Source organism: Mastigoproctus giganteus, chromosome 3, assembly GCF_048544385.1.
Source record: "Mastigoproctus giganteus isolate SK-2022 chromosome 3, ASM4854438v1, whole genome shotgun sequence".
In the NCBI taxonomy this organism is placed as follows: domain Eukaryota; kingdom Metazoa; phylum Arthropoda; class Arachnida; order Uropygi; family Thelyphonidae; genus Mastigoproctus; species Mastigoproctus giganteus.
The window spans coordinates 136,004,268-136,027,056 of record NC_143577.1 but is presented as its reverse complement, the minus strand read 5'-3'; the positions used below and the strand labels follow the sequence as shown (position 1 = coordinate 136,027,056).

The window sequence follows — 22,789 nt, the reverse complement described above, 5'->3', positions numbered from 1 at the left end:
AATTATTTTTTAAATTAGTACCGAAAAACCGGCATTTTTGTATCAATAACGGGATTTGAATATCGGAAAAAACATGACCGGGACCCGGAATCTCGGTATTGTAAGCCCTAGTTAGGAGAGCTTGCAGAGATTGGATGTTTAGCGGCTTGATCTGCATATTCATTCCCTTTGATGCCTACATGACCTGGTATCCAACAGAAAGTGACTGATTGGTTTACAGCTTGTAACGCAGTAATCTGTGATCTGATTTGCTTCAAGACGAGGTGGATTTTCTTGGATGGATTTTTCAATGATGTTATAGCACTCAGAGAATCAGAGTAAATCATAATTCGCTTTATGGACAGATTAATCACGTGATCCAGAGCTATTTTAATCGCCCACAGTTCAGCAGAATAGACGCTGCATTCCTTTGGAAGGGGCAGAAAAGATAGAAGAAACTGCCACTGAACCCACTGTCGTACTTGGTTTTGAGCCATCGGTATATATTTGAAAACACCGAGAATTTTCTGCTACACGTGCAGCATGGAGTTTATTGACGGTGTGGTCTGCTACTTGCTTTTTCCCCCATTGTTGGAATGAGAAATCACAGACCGGTGTATAATCAGATCACGGAGGGTCGTGCGTGCTCATTTGCTGACTCATATCTAGATTCCAGCATTGTGTTAACTGTAGCAACCTTATCCCAATAGGCTTGTTTTCGTTAGGTTTGTTCTGATAAAATGTGGTCCATTGGGGCTGAAATAAGTATAGCGATATGGGATGAAAGGGAAGACTCCGTATTTTTGCTGCATAATTGAGGAGGAACTTGAAGATGGAGTGTAGGTTAGTGTGCCTCTATATATAGACTCTGCACAGGGGATGTTCTGAATGCTCCTAAAGCAGTTCTTAGGGCACTGTGTTGGATAGTGTCTCGCCGAGTTAGTGCACGTTTCCTGGCAGAGTCATAGATTGGAGCTCCATATTCCAAGCGAGATCGAATTAATACCCGATATAGCCGAAGCAGTGTATCGGTCAGCATCCCACGTCAATGAAGATAGTAATCTGAGGAGATTTAATTTTTTCAAGCAAATGGTTCTCAGGTATGTGATGTGTTGCAGGAAATTTAATTTATTGTCCAGGATTAGGCCAAGAAATCTGATGCTATTGGAAAGAGGTATGGCGAAATTTTTAAGTTGTAGTTCAGACTCAGGGTGGATCCTATCAAAAAGAATTTTTCTGCTCCTATGCGCATCTTCGATGACACTTAGATTTCTATACATGACCACATATCTCTATCTGGGATTACACTAACTTCTAATCTCTCTCTTGTGCATAAGCAAATCACAAGTATTGCTCCTTCTGAATCTAAAAAACCTTTTTTTTTCCCTCTTTTGCTCTCGGCAACTCTTCTCTTCCAAAATTTGTTCACTCAGTACAAATCTGAAATCCTTACAACAAATTGACACCAAAACCAAATTAATGTTTGTGAATGCTTTTACCAACCAAAGTATGTAAAATCCATTTCAATTTTACATTTAGCACTAAAAGAAACAGACACCAAAAACACAATGAAGTTCGGAAGCATTCAAATATATGGCAGACAAATGTATATAATGTCAATACCAGCATCATTTAATCTCCCAAACCATATTATCCTGAAAATGATATCTAGCCATGAATAAGTTTAATTCTGCCGTGAATGATGTAATTATCTCTAAGAAGCAGCTCATTGACGTGATAAATGGCCTACCCAGCAAAGGGCTCTGACTGCATACCACTGGTTATAGTTAAGGTATGCTCTGTGTACATTGTGGATCTCCTCCATAACATATTCCAGAAGATTCTAAAGACAGGCACCATACCGAAAATCTGGAAATCTTATTATGTCAAACCAGTCCCTAAAATTGGAAACTCCTAGACTCCTAAGGACTTCTGTCCAATCTCCACAGGATGCACATTATTAAAGATATTTGAAAAACTTATACACACAGTAATTATTCAATACTGTTTTGCTCACCGACCATCCTACCTCCACACAGTCCTGCACCACAGGTCCACGACCTCTAATCTCCTCGATACTGTCTTCAGAGCACAAAAAGCCGTGAATGACAGAGCCTAACTGGACATAATTTTCTTCCATATCAAATGTGCTTTCGATACTGTCTCCATTCCTACTCTTATAGAAATCTTAAAAGAATATTTCAAAGTATCTAACGAAATTGTCATCATTCCGAAGTCCTTACTGCAACGGAGACAGCTAATTATATAGCCAATGGAACTCACCAGTAAACAACCTATGCAAAGAGGGGTGTACCTCAAGGTGTGGGTGATGTCGACAACCCTCTTTGCAATCCTACTTGAACCATTCCTTTCAAAAAATCCAAATTTTAGCTCCTTCGCTGATGATCTAAAATTCTTTATCATTTCAAAAGCCCACAAACAGATACAAGAAATTTATAATGAAACCTCCAAGCAAATTCAACAGTTAACTGACTTTTTACAGCGAGCTGGGCTCCAACTAAACAATGCCAAGTCAGCCTACATGACAATCACGAAGAGGAAGGTCAAGAATGACATTCGAGTTACAGTTAATGGTGAGAAGTTAAGTTTGCCTTTAGGACGTGTTCAAGGAACACGTCCTAAAGGCAAAGAAGAAGACCTATGCTGATTCCTGGGCGATCCGCCAGGAGCTCACAGACTGTCACAACACCAAACTGATCGGAAAAATACATTAATAGATGTCTCACACCTATACCACTATATGGCTCAGAAATCTGGTCCTCTGCATCCACCTCTTGATGTAACAAATTTCTGTCAATGGAATATTGAATTCTGCGGTGGTTGAACCGTCTGGGAAGCAACCCGTTCACCCTCTCGAAATCCATTCTCCTAGTCAATCTAGGCATGACCTCCTGAAAGCGCACTATCCTCCCCCCAAAAAAATCTGTCAATACTCACCAAGCTGCTGCTAACTCGCTAGATTGATGCCCCGTTGACAGAAGATATCATCGAATTAACATGAGCAAGAGACAGAAGCCTTCCCTATTTTGGATGAAGCTATCTAACTTGGACTCCCTAAAAGGAATGTTCTCATGTAACACCATCCGGTAAAGTTGGAAGCCAATAATATGTTTTATCAGAACCCAAATTATAGACCAAATCTGGACTAAATCACCAGGACTTCTGTGAAAATTGAGCAGTTTTTATCAGAAATTTGTATTATATGAACAATTAAATGCAATAATATAATGAAAATTAAATAAATCTGCTATATTAGTTACTGAAGAAAAGATATATAAGTCAACCTGTGTATTTATCACTTCAATTATTAAGATCTATTTTATTTCAAAGTGAATACAATTAAGTAAATGTATATATATATCTATTTAATAATTATTACAATACAATAATTATATCGTAAAGATATGAAAATTTGTATTAAAGTGTATAATGTATATTTCAAAATATCTGTATTTCCATCCTAGTCCACTTGCCGTACAGGGGGTGAACCTTGAGTTAATAAACTGATAATAATAAAAATAAAAAATTTCATCATGCCGACCGGGCTAGCCGGGTGGGTAAAATGCTTGCCACAGAAGCCGATGCGCCAACAACTAACAAAAAAAAAGTAAATAAATAAATAAAGTTCATGATTATAATTTTGGTAGTCTTCGGAGTACTTCTTGGGGCGTAATTTCTTGTGTTTTATTTATATTCTTTAAAGTAATTAAATAATTAACTGAAAGAATTATTTCGGTGGTTTTTTTTTTTTTTTTTTTTTTTTCCATATTGGGACTACAGCTCTGTATCATGATCTGTGACAAGCTTCAAATTTTAAATCAAAATTTGAGAGAAAAATTAGCCTTTGCTCGCTCTTTGACTACTTTATATTTGCTAATCCATTTTCAGTTATTAATTCTTTTTGTCTTAAAACCATCAGTTTTTTATTTATTTATTTTTTTTATTTTCTGTTTTATTTTGACAGATCAATCACACTGACCTCAGTGGACAGTGTCCTCTAGTTCACGCTGCGGCAAATGGTTATCTTGATGTGGTTGCATACTTGGTACAGTGCGACTGGCCAATAAACACTGTCAAAGAACCGGGTCTCGCTCGTGCTGCCCAACAAGCTCTTGTTATCTCTGCCGGAAGAGGGCATGCAAATGTGAGTATATTTTATGTCTTATGAGCTTTATTTTTCACATATGAAACGGTTTTCATAATTTGTTTTTTGGTGATTTCTACAGCTTTCCGGAGGTAATTGGTTAATGTATTATAATTTATTTAACTGAATAATTAACCTGAGAATAAATTGGTATAGACAGTAAGAAGAGAGCGAGAAATACTAAAATGAACTAATAATAGGTAAGAGGTGTGTGTGTGTGTGTATGTGTTTTCTTTTTCTTTTAATTGGAAATGATTTACGTGGTGATTATCCATGAATTATTTTCTGGAAGGAACCATCATATACCATGTGGATAATGTATATTAGTTTATTAAAATCACTATCCTCTGAACAAAGGGTGGGGACGATCTGAATTTCCTCGATCAGTGGTTATATGGGTTTATTTTCCCAGAGACGGAGTGGGGATGTTCTCGCTCAGCAAGCGGCCAATTAACAGAAGAAAAGGCGGAATTACAGACAGTACCCACATAGCCTAAGCTCCGCGAAATTGTGCACTATAGTCATATGTTCGCCATCAATAAGTCTTAGAAAAACAAAAAAATATATATATATGATCTTATTCATATATTATTTTTATTCAACTTAGTTCTCAGAACTAAGTTGATAAATGCTGTAAGACAACATTTATTTCTCGTAATCAGTGTTCTTTTGGCATTTCTGGAAGTCCAGATGTAATCGGTTGTGCACCGAGTCTAACGGGGGGAGGACTAAATGTGGAAAGGAAAATTTTATGTGTGGGCAAGAAATATTTTTGTTTGTTTGATCACATGTTTTGTTATTCAGAGTAATGAAGCTAGAAACCTAGAGTCACGGAATGAAAATGTTTGTGTTACGCTCCACTATGCTTTATAATTGTTGAATACGTTGAGCAGGCATAAAATTAAATAAAGTGTTTTTTTTTTTTTTTATATATTTATTTAGCATATCTTCTTTACAGTTAAATAAACAAGTAATATTTCTCAGATAAGCTATTGTTATTTTGATCAAGGATAATGTTATCACTTTTATGAAGTTCCGGTCATAAAGCGTAGAAGAAAAGATGATTATTGTAACTAGCGCTTCAGTTTATTTTATCGCTATTTTTCCTTAACGTTGTATTAACAGTAATGATTCGTTTCATTAACAGAATTAACATTGTAGTAACAGTAAAAGGTCCCCTGTAAATGATTACTTCTACCCATATTTATTTTGTCTGTAAATTGTGTGTGTTCTCTGGTCGATTTGCCTGTTTGCTGGACGAAAAAAACCCACTTTCTGGGGAAAAAAAAACTTGCTATCCAGGCCTGAGACCAACTAACTCAGCAACGGAGTGAAAAAAGCCCACTAAAGTTCCTCGCGCCATTGACGGGATTCGAATTCGGACCTTTTCCACTCGGTGTCGGGAGGACGGTGACGATACCACTGTGCTATACGCGCAGACCGTTAGAAAGTGTTTTTGTAAGGGGCGGCTCCTAGAACGTCAGTTCAACTCCGCCTCGTATCTCTCTGTGAAGAACAGCATCACTACAAATGGGCCAGATCTGCGTGACGGAGGTTTATGTGTATTATGCGTGTGTTCTGTTACGTTCTGGCCACTTGGCTACCCAGAAGCATCAGTCACCTGGACAGATGATTCTGGGTACTCGTCTACACCACGGGAAAGTGGGCCAATCTCAGCTTAACACGTACTGTCTCAATACGAGACTCTGATCCACCTGATGTTGCCAAAAGGTGGGCCAGCTTCCTCTAGGGGCCCACTCCAGAGGAGAGAAAAAAAATTTAGATTTTCCCGTGGTAAAAAAAAAAAATAAATAAATAAATATATATATATAGATTTTCGCGTGGTGCAAAGAAAAAAAAAATAATAATAAAAGTAAAAAAAAAAACAACACTGTGACAGCAACCCTGAAGAACACAATGAGGAGAGAAGGGAAAAAAATAATTAAAATAAAATAATATAAAAAATGTGATATTACTGTAGAACGCGAAACAACAAAATAAACATAATATATATAAAAAAAAAAGCAACCCTTAAGAACGCAAAAGAAAAGATAGAGAAAAAAAAAAGAAAGAAAACAACCATGTGACTGATTGTAGAACGAGAAAAGAAGGGATGGAAAAAATAATAATAAAAAAAAAATAAATAATAATTAAAAAAAAAAAAGGAGAGAGAGAGAGAGAGAGAGAGAGAGAGAGAGAGAGAGAGAGAGAGAGAGAGAGAGAGAGAGAGATGGTGTTTTCCGTCCTGCACACAGGCCGCAGAAACAAACTCCACAGCCCGTGTAGCAGGACGAGGGGGGGGGGAGAAATACATGATCGGTTTCAGTTCACTGCTGGGTCATCGATGTTTGCCACTGGGGCCTGTCAATTCTTCATCTGCGCTTAAAGACTTCAGCTGCGTAGGTTTGCAGTGCAGGGAGGTTGCTAGGGTTCTGTAGGAAGAAGGAAGAGCTCTAGATGCTCACCAGAGATCTGTGTTACAGCTGACAAGGTTTTCTCAGATCAGCATACGTAATGCACTCGAATAGTATATGCCACCAGTTCTCTTTGGCACCACAATGGCAGAGATCTGTTGGGTGGAGACCCAGACGGTGTAATTTTTCATTCGTGGATCCGTGTCCGGTAATTAGGTATGACGTTTCTAGTGAAGGGGTAAACAAAGACTACAGATTTAATAGCAGCGTAGGTTACATCAGGTAGGAATCTTCTTGTGACAGTGCCCAGTGTTGAGTTTGCCAAATGTTGAAGAGCTCGTTGTAGCAACGGGTCATCTCAGCCTTGCGGTCAGCATCCAGATTAACCTCAATGTCGAGGATCCTTGTTGGGATATTTCTCGTAATTCAGAAGCACAACCCTCGGAAGATGACATATAGATCGAGCGGAAGTGCTCCCGCAATGACCTGAATGGCAGGAGTGGAGACCGTTCTACACACTCGGCAGATTGCCATTAACATTGACCTCTGGATGGTTCCAAGCTTGTCTCGCATCTTTACAAGAGTTACCCGATGGAACCAGGCTCCGGCTGCATAGGTCACAATTGGTAAAAATACTGCGTTGTAATACAACCGCAGGGACCTTTTGGAGAGTCCCCAGTCATTTTTAGAGATGCATATGATGGTTCCTGAGAATATCTTAACTTTGTTTCTTAGATTAACAAGATGTGGGGGAAAGCTGAGATTGTGGTCAATAATCACCCCAAGTACCTTGGTTTCGGTGACGATTGGCAGTTGAGCATTAAATATCTCTACCTGCGGTGGGCGCCTGAGACCCAGTCAATTCTTGAATAGCATCATTTTAGTTTTTGTTGGGTTGATATGCAACATATTAAGTGCGGCCCAAGTTCAGAGATCGTCGAGGACCTGGTTTGCGTTTTCTTCAATGGCCTTCCGTGAATGCCCTGACACCATCACTGTGAGATCATCAGCGAAGGCCACAATTTTCGCATTCCTGAAGGTGCGGGAGAGCCAGTCTTGGAGGACTATATTCCAAATGAGGGGTCCCAGGACTGACCCTTGGGGATAACCTCGATTTACTGATCTGGTGACTTTCTGGAATTTTGACTTGAGAATAACTGCTCGGTCGGAAAAATAATTCTGGAAGAGGCTGTATAATTGCCGGAGGCAAGCGGCAGTTCGAAGGCATGCCAAGGCACTATCCCACCAGACGGTGTCGAAGGCTCCCTCGAAGTCTATGAAGATGGCCAATTCGAATTTTTCTTCAGAACTTTCAATATGTAAGACCAAATCTAAAAGAGCTTCTTCACACGACCTTCCACAGGTGAAGCCATACTGGCATGGTGAGACCAAATCATGTATTTGTAGCATGGAGACAACCCTGAGAGCCATGAGTCGCTCAAGGACTTTACCAAGGTTAGCCAGCAGGGCAATAGGCCGGAAGCTGCTGGGGTCTGTTGGTGGTTTGTGAGGCTTCTTGATGAGGCGAATGAGGGCAAGCTTCCATTCTTTTGGGAAGCATCCTTCATCCAAGCTTTTATTGAAGAGAAGGAGTAGATGGTGCAGCCGCAGTGCGTGAAAGCGAATGATGAACATGTATTCTATTAGGTCAAGGCCTGGACACTTTTTAGCATTAATGTTTTTAAGGACTGCTCCCAGTTCTTCTAGTGTGGGAATATGTTGGCTGCTCTTTTGCTATATAATTTCTGTTGGCAGCTCTAATTGCTGAATGTTCTGGGTGAGCTTCAGAGATGTCATCAGGTGGAAACAGTTTGTCTAGAATAAGGTTGGCAGAATCCTACAAACACATAGTTTCCTGAGCGTCTACTGAAACAGTGTTGAATATTTCTGGGTAGAAGGTTTTCTCTCTCAAGATCTTATATTCCAGGCCCCATGGATTTTTACGGTTGGTTTCTTTTAAGAAATTTGCTTAAGAAACTTTTAAGAAAGTTTCTCTCTTTCTGACTGCAATTGCCTTGGTATACTCATTCTTTTTGGCTATATAATCCCTATGAAGGCGTTCGACATCAGGAGCTGGCCAATTACGGTGTCGCTGTTAGTTCCTGCGCGCAGAGTGGACTGACTTACGAAGGACGGTAAGTTCCCGGGTCCACCATGGGCAGATTGCTGGACGGAACACCTTCTTCCTTGAGGATCTGTATGAGGCTCTGAGTATGGAGTGCTGGATAATGGTGGTCAAGTCCTCTGCATTTAGCGAATCCATCTGTGATGGGTCTGTATTTGGAAAGTCCAGTTCTATGGAGCCGTCATATGCTTCCCAATTGACCTTTCTCGAAGAGAATCTAATGAAGTCAGTTGGCCTTGCTCTGTTGTTGTTTCTCGGTGGAACCAAGTCAAGATGGAATAGTATGGCTCTATGGTCGCTAACAGTCAGATCCGGAGTTACCTCCCAGCAGCTAACTGACTGACGTAGATCCTTTGTAGAGAGGGTTAAGTCAATATTAGATTCACCAGTGGAGCTAGAGTAAGTATAAGGTATAAGGTATGTTAGTGTCTAACGGCTCCTGGGATTTCTCCCATCTCCGCGGGTGTACATTGTATCGGGGCCAGAGATTTGAAGTGTGTGGGGGTCATGTGCTGTATATTGTGTTGTGCCCTTTGTTCCTCCGGTCTATTAGCCGCCGAGCCCCTAGTGGGACCCGACGTTACCACACCATGCCACGGGGAGGCTGACCGGGTGTACCACTGTAGCTAGAGTACTCTGGCGGGTCCTGCCACCTACTTTCCTGGGATTTCGCTAGAGTAAGTAGTGAACTGGCTAGGCTGGCTATGGATAATTAGATTTTGACCCAGGACGAAGTCCTCAAGAAGTTGGCCACGGCCATTGGCAACCGCACTGTGCCAGAAGAGGAATTTTGCATTCAAGTCAGATGCAACCATGAATTGTTTGGAGCCAATAAAATTCAGGGCGAATTCCAAAAAGGTCCTTCATTGATGTTACCTGAGGGAGTGCTGTAGAGTGACATCAGATAGAATGATTGATCTGTACATGTAATCTGGATACAGGTGGAAAACTAATTGCAGAGGCCCTGGACAACCAGGACATCGAGATCCCTATTTATGACTGCTATACATGTTTTAGGGTCCACTGGGACAGGTTGAATGACTCGAGTGTGTACGGAAAAGCCCAGTAATTTTAGAGGTTGGATGGGGGTTGTATTCTTGCAGCATACGGCTCTTGAATCAGAACAACATCAATTGAATACTCCTCAGTGGCCTGGCGTATTTCATCCCCAACTGTGCGGGACCTTTGCCCATTTATTTGCATCATTCGCAAGTATTTAGTTTGAGATTGAGATACGGGGGCTCCTCTTAGGCTTGAATAGAATAAAATCCGGTAATTTCGACAAGGAGTACACGCTCTTGCTCTGCAAGAGCGTGTACTCCTTGCTCTGCAAGAGCGTGTACTGAGTCATAGCAGTGTGTGGCGAATTTTACATCGCCAATTACTGTAACCCTACTATATCCAGCGTGTACAAGGTCTCAGCAATACAGAGTACCCTCGCAGAGTGCACTCATAGTCATTGGCTCATCTTAACAGAAAATATGCATTATCTCCAAAACGGTTCATTTGTGGCACGATGTTCACTGGGCTTTTTTGCTTATTTTATTTTGTACTTTTCACCTTTAAATTACTGACCATCATTTTTGAAACACCCTGTATATGGAAAGTTCATATGAGGGTGTGTTACAACAAGAAATAATAGGTTGCAAGGGAATAGCAGATTTATGGATCATTGGAAGTCCATAAAATTGAAACCTGTCGCATAAAATTTCCAATGTAGATCTTTTGTAATTTTGTTAGAAAGAAACCAGGCGTGCACAAGCTTATTGACTTTAGATACCAACTTCTCCAACACATTAATAGCAGAATCCTGTATAGGTTCATAGACCGCAAGATTTTCCAAAAGGGAGACGGCATTGCGTATGTAATCACATTTATCCATATAGCAGTGCGCCGGCCGTTATCGGCGGTACGATTACAATGCTATCATCTTTGCATAAAGAGGTAAGGGCTTCCTGTTGACAAAGCTTGAGATTAATAAGGGCAGGTCGAACATATTGTAGGATAGAAACAGTTCTAAAGGGAATTTCATTTGGAATCTCTCCAGGCAATTGGCCAAGTGAATATTCCACACTCATAGCCAGTTGAGAAATAGGAGGTGTCCGAGGGAGGACGGTATATTTCTTGCCGTGGGTTAAGTTTGATGAACTGAACATAAAAAAAAAGGCACCTGGGATGGATGGAATCTATCTAATTATATTAAGGGAAGCTGCAAAGGAGACAAGTCTTAGATTCAAGGGAGGTCTCTATGGAATGTTTTCTTAACATCTGTTGCAGAGAAAATAATGGAGTAATAGCAGGTTAAAGAAGTAATGCATGACCCTCTGGACAGAACTGCCATTATACTGCACTCACAGCATGGATTTATTCAGGGGCAGTCTTGCCTAACCAATCTGATAGGTTACGATAATGAAGTGACTAAGGAACTGGATTCAAAAAATAATTTCAATGTCATAAACTTGGATTTCAGGAAGGCTTTTGATCCTCTTGCACATAATAGATTGTTTTACAAACAGGGGCAATATGGTGTTAAGAGCATGTTGCTGCCAAGAGTAAAGGATGTTAAGTGGAAGAAGAGAGAGAGAGAGAGAGAGAGAGAGAGAGAGAGAGAGAGAGAGAGAGAGAGAGAGAGAGAGTGGTAATCAGTAGGCACTGTTCTGCGTGACCTAAGGTTACTAGTGAAGTCCCGAGAGTTAATTGCTAGGCCCATTGAAGTTTTCAATATTTATTAATCATATTTGTGAAAGTACTAGGGGCTCGTATATCAGGCGTAATATAAAGTTTGTAGATGATATAAAGATTGGCAAGGTTGTTGTTGCTGCTGTAGGGTTTAAGGACCATCAGCGACTAAGGCCATATTTTTCGTATGTATTGGCTATAAATTTCCTGTGTTCTGAGTTCGATTTTCTGTTTTCTGGAAGAAAAACCAGAGCATCTGAGTCAGATTAACAAAGGCCCATAAAATTTCCTCCCTTCATCGACAGGACTTGAACTCTGGTCATTTCCACTCGGTGTAGAGAAGACGGTGATCCTACCAACTGTGCTACCAACGAGGGCAGGCAGGGTGGTTAAAAAAGTAATGATAGTATGCCCCTCTACCAAGGCCTAGAAAATTAGGTCGATGGGATGAGAAATAGCAGTTGAAGTTTGAGTAATGCAAGGTATTGCATATGGGTAGCAGTAATCCTTGAGCAACTTATCAGTAGACTTTTACGCCTAGGGTAGTGGAAAATGAAAAAGACCTGGCGTGATTGTGCAGTCAACTATGAAATTCTCTGAGCAGTGCAAACATACCGCCACGACAGCTCAATGGGTTTTATAAATGATATGTAGAAACCTTGCTGACAGGCACAAGGAGGTGATTGTACAACGCCATAGTTTTCCCGCATGTTGAATATAGTATACGGGTCTGGAGGACTCACTTTAGGAAGGATATAGATCTGCTGGAAAAGACATAGAAAGCAACCAGATTGGTAGAGGGAAAAAAAAAAAAAAAAAACGATGCTCTTACATAGAAAGACATCAGTTTTGAAAATCACAGCGTCTGGAGACTAGGCATTCGCCGGGATATCTGACCGAGGAATTTTTAACCTTGAATGAATTGAGCAAGCTAAATTTAGTGAAATTCTTTCTCTTGCCGAGACCACACACATATGGTGGCATAAATTCAAGTCGAGGAAGGATGGTTGCAGGATAGATGTGCGGAAGTTTGCCTTACGCCAACAGGTGGTTGATCGTTGAAACAGGCTTCCGTCGATTGCTGGACGGAAAAAACATTCTACCTCGCTTGTGGCTGAATAACTCAACCACGTTTTGAAAATGGCTCATAAAAATTCCTGACGTCATCGCCTGGCCTTGAACTCGGGTATTTTAAGCCCGGTGTGGAGATGACGGCGATCCTACCAACGGGGCCCGTGTTTTTGGAAAATTAATGTAACTATCCTTGCTGCTACCACTGCAGACTGCATTTGATCAGGTTCAGGAGCCTCTGAGTTACGGAAATCTGAGAGCCCTCTTCAGAGTGTTGCTGAAATCGTAATCCTTCCCACCCGGTTGGAAAGACTTGAATTCGAGTGCCGTCGATGAAGTGAGGAGTTATATGGGCTTTTTTTTTTTTTTTCTCAAAGTGGTTGAGTCAGTTGGTTTGACGTAGTTAGCATGGTGTTTTCTCCCTTAAATTCGAGTTTTTCGCCCACCCAACAGAAAATCACTCACAGAATACACTCAATTTACAGACGTATACACGGAGCAATATGGAATTAGTCGCTGATACTCCTAAAACTCTACTACAATAATAAACGGAAATTCCATGACAGAAATATTAAAAATAACCAGGTACAATTTTAATATTAAAATTTTCTAACTGTGTAAACTGCAAACCCCCATAAATTACCTTTGACTTAGCCCTCTCGACAATGTTTGCTGAGTACGCACTTAACTTCCGCTACCTGGGGCAAGGCCGCAGGGCTATTGATCACTGGGTTTAAATAATTTGAATAGTTGAACAGTTATTTATTTATTTTTTTTTTCAATGTAATATTACAAACTAATTACAACCTCATTGCCTTAAATCTCATAATTAATATGGGATATCTTGCCAGAAAAAAATGAACATACTCAGAATTATTTCTTCAACATCATGGGGTGCAGATCGATACACGTTACTTCACTTGTATAGAACCCTAATTAGATCTCGCCTTGGTTATGGTGCACCGGTATATGATTCTACTAGGGAGAGCGTGCTCGCACAGCTTTCCCCTATCCAACATTCTGCCATGAGGATAGCTGTAGGCGCTTATAGAACTTCGCTAATTCAAATTTTTTTCCTTGAAGCTCATGAACTTCCCCTAAATCTCAGGAGAAAGATGTTACTACTCAACTATACAACTAAAGTCCAAAGTCTACCTACCCATCCCATTAGACCGATAATTAATGATCCCCAGATCACAATGTACTATAGAAATAAACCCAGAGCAGTTTAGCCTACTGTTCTCAGATTCCAGGCATTATTACAAACTTGGAATATAGATATTGACAAAATTCTTCAAGATCAAAACAGTCCAGATCCCTCATGGTATTATATATTAAACCGTCCTGTGATAACTATTTCCTAAACTGGGGAAAACACTCTCTTGCAAATGTCAACATACAACAACTCCACATTGCCCACACACAAAATCATCTGCATTTTACAAAAATATATACCGTTGGGTCAAAATCTGAGAGTAGAGTTGGTGCCGCAGCCGTCTTCCCTCATAAAACCTCTGTATCGCTTCCCAATGAATGCAGCAGCTATACAGCTGAATTATACGACATCAAACTTGCAATAGAAAATATCCTCCATCTGTCTATCCATAAAAGCATGATATATACGGACTCCCAGAGTGCGATTATAGCTTTACAGAAGAATTCTTCTCAAACACATCCTTTAATAAAATTAATGAAATCCAAACTGATGCATATCCAAAAACTCCAGCGAGTGGTCATTTTCTGCTGGATCCGAGGCCATGCTGGGATACCAGGAAATGAATGTGCGGACTATGCCGCTAAGTATCCATCCAACAGAGAATCATCACAATATTATGTTCCATATCTTGACTACAAAAGTAACATAAGAAGAATATGTAGGGAACAGTGGACAATTCAATGGCAAACCCAAACGCATAATAAACTCCTCCAAATAAAACCTGAACCGCAACTATGGTCCTCCAGCTTCCGTGTAAACAGAAGGGAGGAAGTAATCTTAACCAGAGCGCGAATTGGCTACAGTCATCTTACCCACCTTTATCTCCTCACAGGTAAAGTGTATTGATGTCTAACGGCACCAGGGGTTTTCCCCATCTCCGCGTTGCTTTCACTGTAGGTGTACCAGTTCACTGGGAAGGCCAGAGATTTAAAAGTGTGTGGATTTTGTATATGCGTAGCGTTGTGTATCGTTGTTCATCTGGCCGTTTAGCCGCTGGACCTCTTCTGAGGCCCAACGTTGCCCAACTTACGCCCCGTGGAGGCAGACCAGGTACCCGATAGTCTTTAGTTCACTCTGGCAGGTCCTGCCACCTAATTTCCTGAGATTTCAGTGGCTAGGGCCTTAAAAAAAAAAAAATTTTTTTTTTTTTTTACACATATATGTACAGATATATGTGTGATATCTCTTGATTGCGTAGGGTGATGTCGCTTGAATAAGGATAGATCGAAATATGGGCGTAAGTTAATTTGGATTCATTGAATTTATGTGTGTGGGGGAATTCGCTTGTGTAAAGATAGAGCGGGGGGGGGGGAGAATGAAGATTGGGGGGTTAAAGGAGGAAGGATAAAGCCAATAGAGTAGGAGGCCTCAATTTGGTGTCAGCAGGGCATGCCCATGCCCTGCCAGAAGGAAGAATGGGGGTGGCGTGGAGGGGAGGAAACAGTATGACCGTCTCCTCCCCCCTGCCGGGGTGAGATAGAAAGGGCCGGACAAGGGAGCCGGCACAGGTCGCCAATATGTCGTGTGTGTGCAGCCTGGCTTCTGCAGCCAGGTTCAGCAGGTTCAGGACAGCATCACATCACTGGCCCCACCAGGAGGTACATCCAGGGACAAGGTCTCTACCGACTTGTTCAGAGATCGGTTGAATGCCGGCGTTGGTCATGGGATCAAGGTCTCATCCAGTTTGGTTGTGGTCATGGTCCTTCTATTTCCATTTTGGGTGGTCATTGTTTGTATGTGGTCACTTTCACTGTTTGTTCTGTTATCTGGGCGTCGATGCAGTGTTGTCACTCCTGCATATGGTGATTGTCACATTCTAGGGTAGTTCTTTGGGTAAATTACATGCGCTGTTGGTCCAGTTGACAGGGTGTCCGTGTTTGATTGTGATGTTCGTGGGAGCAAAGTCCCGTCCGATATCGTGGTACTTTGATCTTTCTGGTACAGTTGACAAAGTAATGGCACTCATGAGAGCAGAGTCCCGTCCGATGAGTTCTAGTTGTAGTCAAGTCCTGCATCAAGCCTGGGAAGGTTGGGTCATTACCCTTAGCCGGGTAAACAGCTCATGTGCAAAGCACGCGAGAGGGCCTTGTAGTGCTCCTCTTCATGTAATATAAGGTGCTCCCGTTCCTTCGGATTAAAGCGTATCTTTGTGATGAAATGACATCTGATGTCCTCAAAGAGGGGACAATCGTACATTAGGTGTGACCATGTTTGGTTTTCTCCGCAGTGGCATAATGGGGAATCCCTGATGCCGAAAGTTGACAGCTTGGCATTAAAAGAGCCATGCCCTGTTAGAAGAAAGGTGGTGTAGAGCCCCGGTGAGAACCTCCTCACAGGTCATAGATGTACACAACTAGTGGATAAAATTTAAGATATAAATGAAAAGAGAGCAACTGTTCTTCTGAATTGGCATCTGTAATTCTCCCATTCTCTTCCGAACCAGTCCGAACAGGTGCCACAAGCAGTGAGTATCCATTTATTTTTCAACTCTAAACTAAAAAAAAAAAAAAAAGTTTTTGTCTTCCTCATTTATTCCTTCTATTTCTGTTTCAACCTTTCTTCACGAAATTACAGTCTACAGAAATTCAAGTCTGATGTCAACAAGTATGTGTGAATTAATGAGGCAAAGTTGTATTCTTCAGAAATCGCATACTGTACTCATACGTTTACGAGTAGGTCCGCATGAGGAAGATTACAACCGTCTTTCATCAAGCCGTTTTATTTTAACCAGAAATTAAAATAGGCAATTTTATACACCACTTCCCGCCAAGTCTCATTTAGCTTTCTTCCAAATCTTAAAGAACCTCTGACACTTTACCACATCATAGGCAACGATGCTAATCTGCCGGAATTTTTCCACCTTATTAAACTGATAAAATTATATCACCGTTTTTGACTGATGTTATAACAGTCACCATGCACGTGTAACATTCATAACGTTGATTAGTGCAATATGGCCAAAGTCGCCCTTGCACCAAAAAAGAACAACAATTAATAAGGGTCGAATAAAAATGATTTTATACCACACACTGTTTGGCACTAATATGCAATACCCTAACTTTTAATGTAACATTTCGCCTTAATATTTGCATTCTGTTGCTGACTCCATTAATAGTGTCATAATTTGTTTCTGTAGGTCTGTGAATTTCTTCTGGACATGGCGGAAATTGATATCAATGACCCTGATGATCTTACTGATCAAACTGCTCTAACCACTGCATGTTTAGCTGGACATTCTAAAGTATGCGAGGTTCTCTTTCAGAGGGGAGCTACAGTATCCATTTGTAACAAACTAGGAGAACCGCCGTTGGTCTGTGCTGCAGCAGTAGGACACTGGAAAATAACAGAAATGCTTCTAAAGCACAAAGCAAATATTGAGCAACAAGATAGTTATGGAAGGACTCCGCTAATGCTTGCAGGAATGGAAGGACATTCAGTACTGGAACTGCTCTTATCCAAAGGTTAGTGATTGTCAAACCATTTTTTATAATTTTTTACCACTGATTTTTCATAAAGTAATCATTAAAATATGATACATACATACTTACCACAAATTAACACAAAAAAACTAGTATATAGGACTTAATAAGAAACTCCTGTACATTATACGAGAGGGGTAGGGGTCCAAATAAGATTTGTATTCACCCAGAAGTAGTTGTGATAGAAAGATGAATTCTTTTTTCTTTGATACCTCTGTAGCAACCATACAAATTTTGGTTTCGATCTGAAAATTCTTTTTTTTTTTCTTTGCAGTACGGAATGAACAATGGATAACGTGAATACAGATCACTGATTGGATTGGTTCCACTTTCTGCAACGGAAAATACCAAAAACAGTCAAGGAAGAAATGGTCGCTCGCTGTTTATGGAAAAGATCGCCTAGGTTACGATGCTGTTGCCAATTGGTATAAACAATTCAAATGTGGCAAAATCTCAGTGCATGATGAAGAAATCCTAGAATGTCCAGCAACTGCTGTTATCCAAGAGAGTTGCAAAAATTGAGGCATTAATCCTGGAAGATCGCCGTATTGGGGACAAAAAATATCTGCAGCGCTCCAAATTAGTGTAGGTCTGAGGAGAACATCATCCCTCAAGAGTTGCATATGAATAAATTGTCTACTAAATGAAGTCCCAGACTTCTGACCACCTTTGCCGAAGAAGGAGAGGGTAGGAATTCTCGTCAACACACAAATATTCTCAATGACTAACTCAGCCCCTTTAAAAACAGAACTGTTTGAAGCTACAAAAGTCTCACTCAGCATCCAAGGCAGCAAACTTGACGTGTGCACTGTCCACATGATCCCTGGCACAGTTAAAAACACTTTACAAGAGGTCTACATTAAATTCATCTGCCGTGATGTGTGTCTTATGTCTCTTAATTGGGTGCGTTCTATGGTCGATTTGTCTGTTTTGCTGGAAGAAAAACCCCAGGTTCTGGGAGAAAAACATTGCTATCTATGCCTGAGACCGAATAACTCAGCTAGGGAGTGAAAAAAGCCCATTAAAGTTCCTCGCGTCATCGACGTTATTCGAACCCGGGCATTGGACAAGAGGTCTACAACTGGATCATTAATTAATGCCACCCCAAAGCAAAAATACTTGTGTGTGGAGACTAATATTAACTCAGGCCAACACAGTCTTCGCAGATTGCTTTCCTCCAATTTGGCTACAGTAAGTCTGACCCTCCAGAATTTTGCCGCGATCAGAGGCACTAACCTGTTGCACCTAATCTACACAACAGACACCCTTACATTTGACAGCCAGCCTGAAATAGACTTCATGTCAGCCCATCTATCAGTAGCTCTCATTCTTCCAGTCACATCCAGGTTATCTTGGCAACATCAGGCACCAGTTAAGAAGACAGTGATTAGCTCTTCACTCCTCAATTCACAGAAATGCTGCTTTGAAGCATTCATTTGTCCTTGGGAAGCCCTAAACCAATGTCACCCACAGCTCGGGCTGCACTTTCTTACCTTCTGGCTGAAGTCTTTTGCTCGAACTGCAGCATTAAAAACAGTTTCAAACTCTTGTCAGAGTAAAGCATGGCGGAACAAATAAACAAAGCCTACATGCAAAATGGAAAGCAACATCAAACCCACCAGACAGGATTGCAAGAGTCTGAAGAGTCTGAACCCAGTTCAACAGAAGCAAATCTAAAGCCATGAAAGCCTACATTGACAAAACAATTAAGATTGGGAAGTAACCATTTAAGGCAAGGCATAAAGAATTTCCTCAACAACTTAATCCAATCGAATGGCTAGACAACATCATAAGATCTCTGGGCGCTCTAGTCGCGGAACAGAACACTCGGTGGATTTTTGGCTACTATAAAGGGATAAGTACTGTATTTCCAAACGTTAGCATTTACGATATTCACACTAAATATCCAACTTTAATATTTACCATTATATTTGTAATATCTATGTCTTACAAAATACAGGAACTGACGGTAATGGCTACCAAAACTGAAGGGCAAGACCACTGTATGGCTACAAGAAATGAAGGGAGAGACTGAAACAAATGATGGGCAAAACCGAAGAAGAACTATATGACTACCAAAACTGAAGGGTAAGACCAGAAAGCCCAACCAGCTGGAAGGGCTTCCCATGAAATTGTTGTGTTAGTGGCCACCCAGGAAACAAAAAGAGCGAACACGTGAAGGGCCGTAATGAAATGAATATATTTAATATACAAGCATACTAAGCAGCAATGAAGCTATAGACGGCTATGAAATATATAGAAGAAACTACACGCCAAATGTTTGGAACGATTTCCAATTATTCAGGTCAGCAAACATCGAATATCAGACTAGATGCGGACCATCATTATGAATAACCTGGTAACTACTGCAATCTTGAAAAAAACTGAAGCAGGATGTGAGCAAACAATAAAGAACAAGAGTTATGGGAAAAACTGAAGAAGAACTATAAAACACACAGAAAATAAAAGAAGTACAACCCAGTGTAGCCGAAGCGGAAAAACACGAGGTCGCGATATTCATAATAGAAGAAGAGTGGACAAAATGCTCTGCCAGAATTCGAGGAAATGGACCAAACCGAAAGAGAGACGCAACAGATTAATTCGCAAGTCATAGACTACCTCATTCGGCTAATAATACAGTATTACCTGAAGAACAACGAAGTAACTCGAGATATCTTCGGCAGAGCCATTTACTGTACGGTATTTACCGGATTTCTCTTCAGGATGATTTGAAGAAAAAACCCGTGAACAAGGAAAGAAAACACAGCGACAGAGAACCATCAGCCTGGGAAAGAAGGTTAGAGCTGCAATATAGAAGAGCTAAGAGTGAAGATGAGCCACTGACACAATGCTAGCATATGAAAAGTGAGAAGCTGATCAAAAAAGTGAACATCATCCAAAAGATGATGTTCACTTTTGGCTCCTAGAACGTCGGTCCAACTCTGCCTCATATCTCTGTGAAGAACAGTATCACTACAAATGTGCCAGATATGTGACTGGCGTAGGTTTGTGTGTATTGCGTGTGTGTTCTGTTGTTGTGTCTGGCCACTTGGCTACCCAAGAAGCATCAATTACCTGGAGAGATGATTCTGGGTACTCGCTCAGCTTCAGAGCCTTCGAAAGGATGTACAAAATAAAAGGAAGGCCTTCCAGAGGGCCAGACGCTCATGGCCTGCCCCAGAGGTAAATGCGCTACGCGAAATTTACAAAGAGGCAAGAAACCTATACACCTCACTTATCTGCCGTAGTAAACAGCAATCTTGGGAGAATCTAGTCACAACTACAGGGAACTCTGACCCCTGGAGGATGGTCTACAAGGTGACCACTAACAAACTCCCCAGAGGGGAGGTGTTGGCAGCTACCAGGACTTCACAAGGCAGAGTCACAAACTCATGGGAGGCGTCAGTTAACAACATCCTTGACGTAACCTTTCACCCAAATGCTGACCCGCAAACGCCAGAACAATTCCGGATGTGCCAGGAGAACGACCAATACCAAACGGATGAAAAGGAACGGGCTTTTGCTCTGGAAGAACTCCAAGCAGCCCCATACCGTATCAAAGGAAAAAAATGCCCGGGTCCGGATCTCCTGGAGCCGGAGATCGTGTTGAAGGTTGTTGAGATAGCCCCAGACATTCTCCTAAATCTCTATAATCTATGCCTCAGGACTGGAAATTCCCCAAAGAGTGGAAGAGGGCCAACGTAAAACTAATTATCAAAAATGCTAACAAGCCGCCGGAACTACCAAACTCCTACAGACCAATAGCCCTGCTCTCTGTTTGTAGCAAACTCCTTGAGAGACTCCTCCTGACTAGAATACAAAACCACTACCTTCAAGCAAACCTGGCATCGCCAAAACAGTATGGCTTCCGTCAGGGGCTGTCAACGGTGGATGCCCTGAGAAATCTCTTGGTGCAAGCAGCAGCCAGTGATCAAAAGTACTTCCTAGCTATCTCTGTTGACTTTGCCGGGGCGTTTGACACCCTCTGGTGGCCAAGCGTCCTGGCCCGGCTCCGGGAGACCAGCATGCCAGAAAATTTATGTAACGTAATAAAAAGCTACCTGTCTGACAGACGTATCACGATAAACACCCCATATAGAACGCTTACAAGACAAATACACAGAGGCTGCCCACAGGGCTCTGTACTGGGACCAATACTGTGGAACATCACAATGGATGAACTCCTTAATACGGACATTGGTGAAGCATCCTCGCAAGCCTTCGCAGATGACCTCATCTTTATGGTCGCCGGAAACAGCAGACTACAACTTGAAACAAAGGCAAACCATGCCCTACAAATTCTTCTGAAATGGACCGAAAAGCACAATCTCAGGATCTCCAAAGAAAAAACTAATTCTATCCTCCTAAGGGGTTTCCTTGATCCGAGGAGACCCCCTCAGATCAAGATTGGTACCACCACGCTGAGACTATCGAAAGAGCTCAAGTACCTGGGTGTAATACTTGATGCCACCCTTTCCTTTAAAACGCATCTCAACTACACCAGGAAGAAAATTAGGGGCTACACGGCCCTCATCACCAGGGTCGCAAAAAGGGACTGTGGGCTAAACAGCAAAACCCTCAAGCTCATATACAAAGCAGCCTTTATACCGATAGCAACCTATGCATCGGGAGCATGGTATTCTAAAGTTACCATGGCAGTAAACCACAAGTTACTCGACTCCATTCACAGAGCCATGCTATTAGCCATCACACGGGCCTGCAGCACAGTAAGCACACATGCGCTACAGGTGCTGGCTGGAACCCTTCCACTCGACCTGGAAGTGGCCAGAATCGGTATCCTCTATGAAATTTCTAAGGGGAACGCCTGCACCTTCATGGGCTTCAATGCAGATCGCACTGCTAACCGAGCGACCGAAAAGAAAAGGCTCACTGCTCACCTCACGCAAATATGGCAATCTAGATGGGACAACTCTTCCAAGGGAGAGATCACTAGGAAATTTCTCCCCAACGTGGAGAAATTGCATCCGAAGGCCCCGCTGTGGTTCTCACCGGGCCTCTATACAACCTTTCTACTTACAGGACACGGAGCATTCAAGGCAAAACTCACAGCCCTGGGCATCACAGAGGACCCTGCCTGCTGCTGTGGAGAGTCTGAGAGCTGGCAGCATCTCATGTACGATTGCCGGCTCTACGATGACCTTCGCTGCCAGCTCATCTCCAGGATCACCTTCTTGCCCAGAGACAGAGAAAAGCACCTACTCGACAGTAAAGAGCAATACATTGCATTCTCCAAATTCGCAGAAGACCTCTACAAGAGGAGACGTACCCTCATTGTACAACAACCAAACCGTGACCAACAGCAATAAAACTAATTCAGGCTGAGAACTGATAACGACGAAGTGTCATGACTGCCGCATCTTGGACCCTACAAGGAAATGGATTCTACTAAGAATAAAGGACACGGCTTACAACCATTAGAATGACCACAACCCTGGACTTTTCAAAGGAACACACCGACCTGGATCGTGCAGTTCGATGCCACCAAGCCATTTTGGCGAACAAAATCGAGCACCTGACTCGATTACTTTAAACCCAAACCCAGGCGGGAAGAGGGGAGACACCCTGTCCCCCCTCTCTCCGCCGACCCTCCTTTTCCTTCTGGTGTGGCATGGACATGCCTCACTGACCACCTGGGGACAT

At 41.8% G+C, this 22,789-nt stretch overlaps 1 protein-coding gene across 4 annotated transcripts in view; it reads left to right on the top strand.

The window, feature by feature from the left end:
- The window catches only part of rols (zinc-RING finger and ankyrin repeat domain-containing protein rolling pebbles), a 428,429-nt gene that overhangs the window by 332,478 nt on the left and 73,162 nt on the right, over positions 1 to 22,789 (top strand). For all 4 annotated transcript variants that reach the window (XM_090369443.1, XM_090369444.1, XM_090369445.1 and 1 more), the window contains 2 exons: positions 3,965 to 4,144; positions 16,786 to 17,110. In XM_090369443.1, coding sequence (XP_090225569.1) covers positions 3,965 to 4,144; positions 16,786 to 17,110 — 505 coding nt within the window. The remainder of the gene's footprint in view (positions 1 to 3,964; positions 4,145 to 16,785; positions 17,111 to 22,789) is intronic.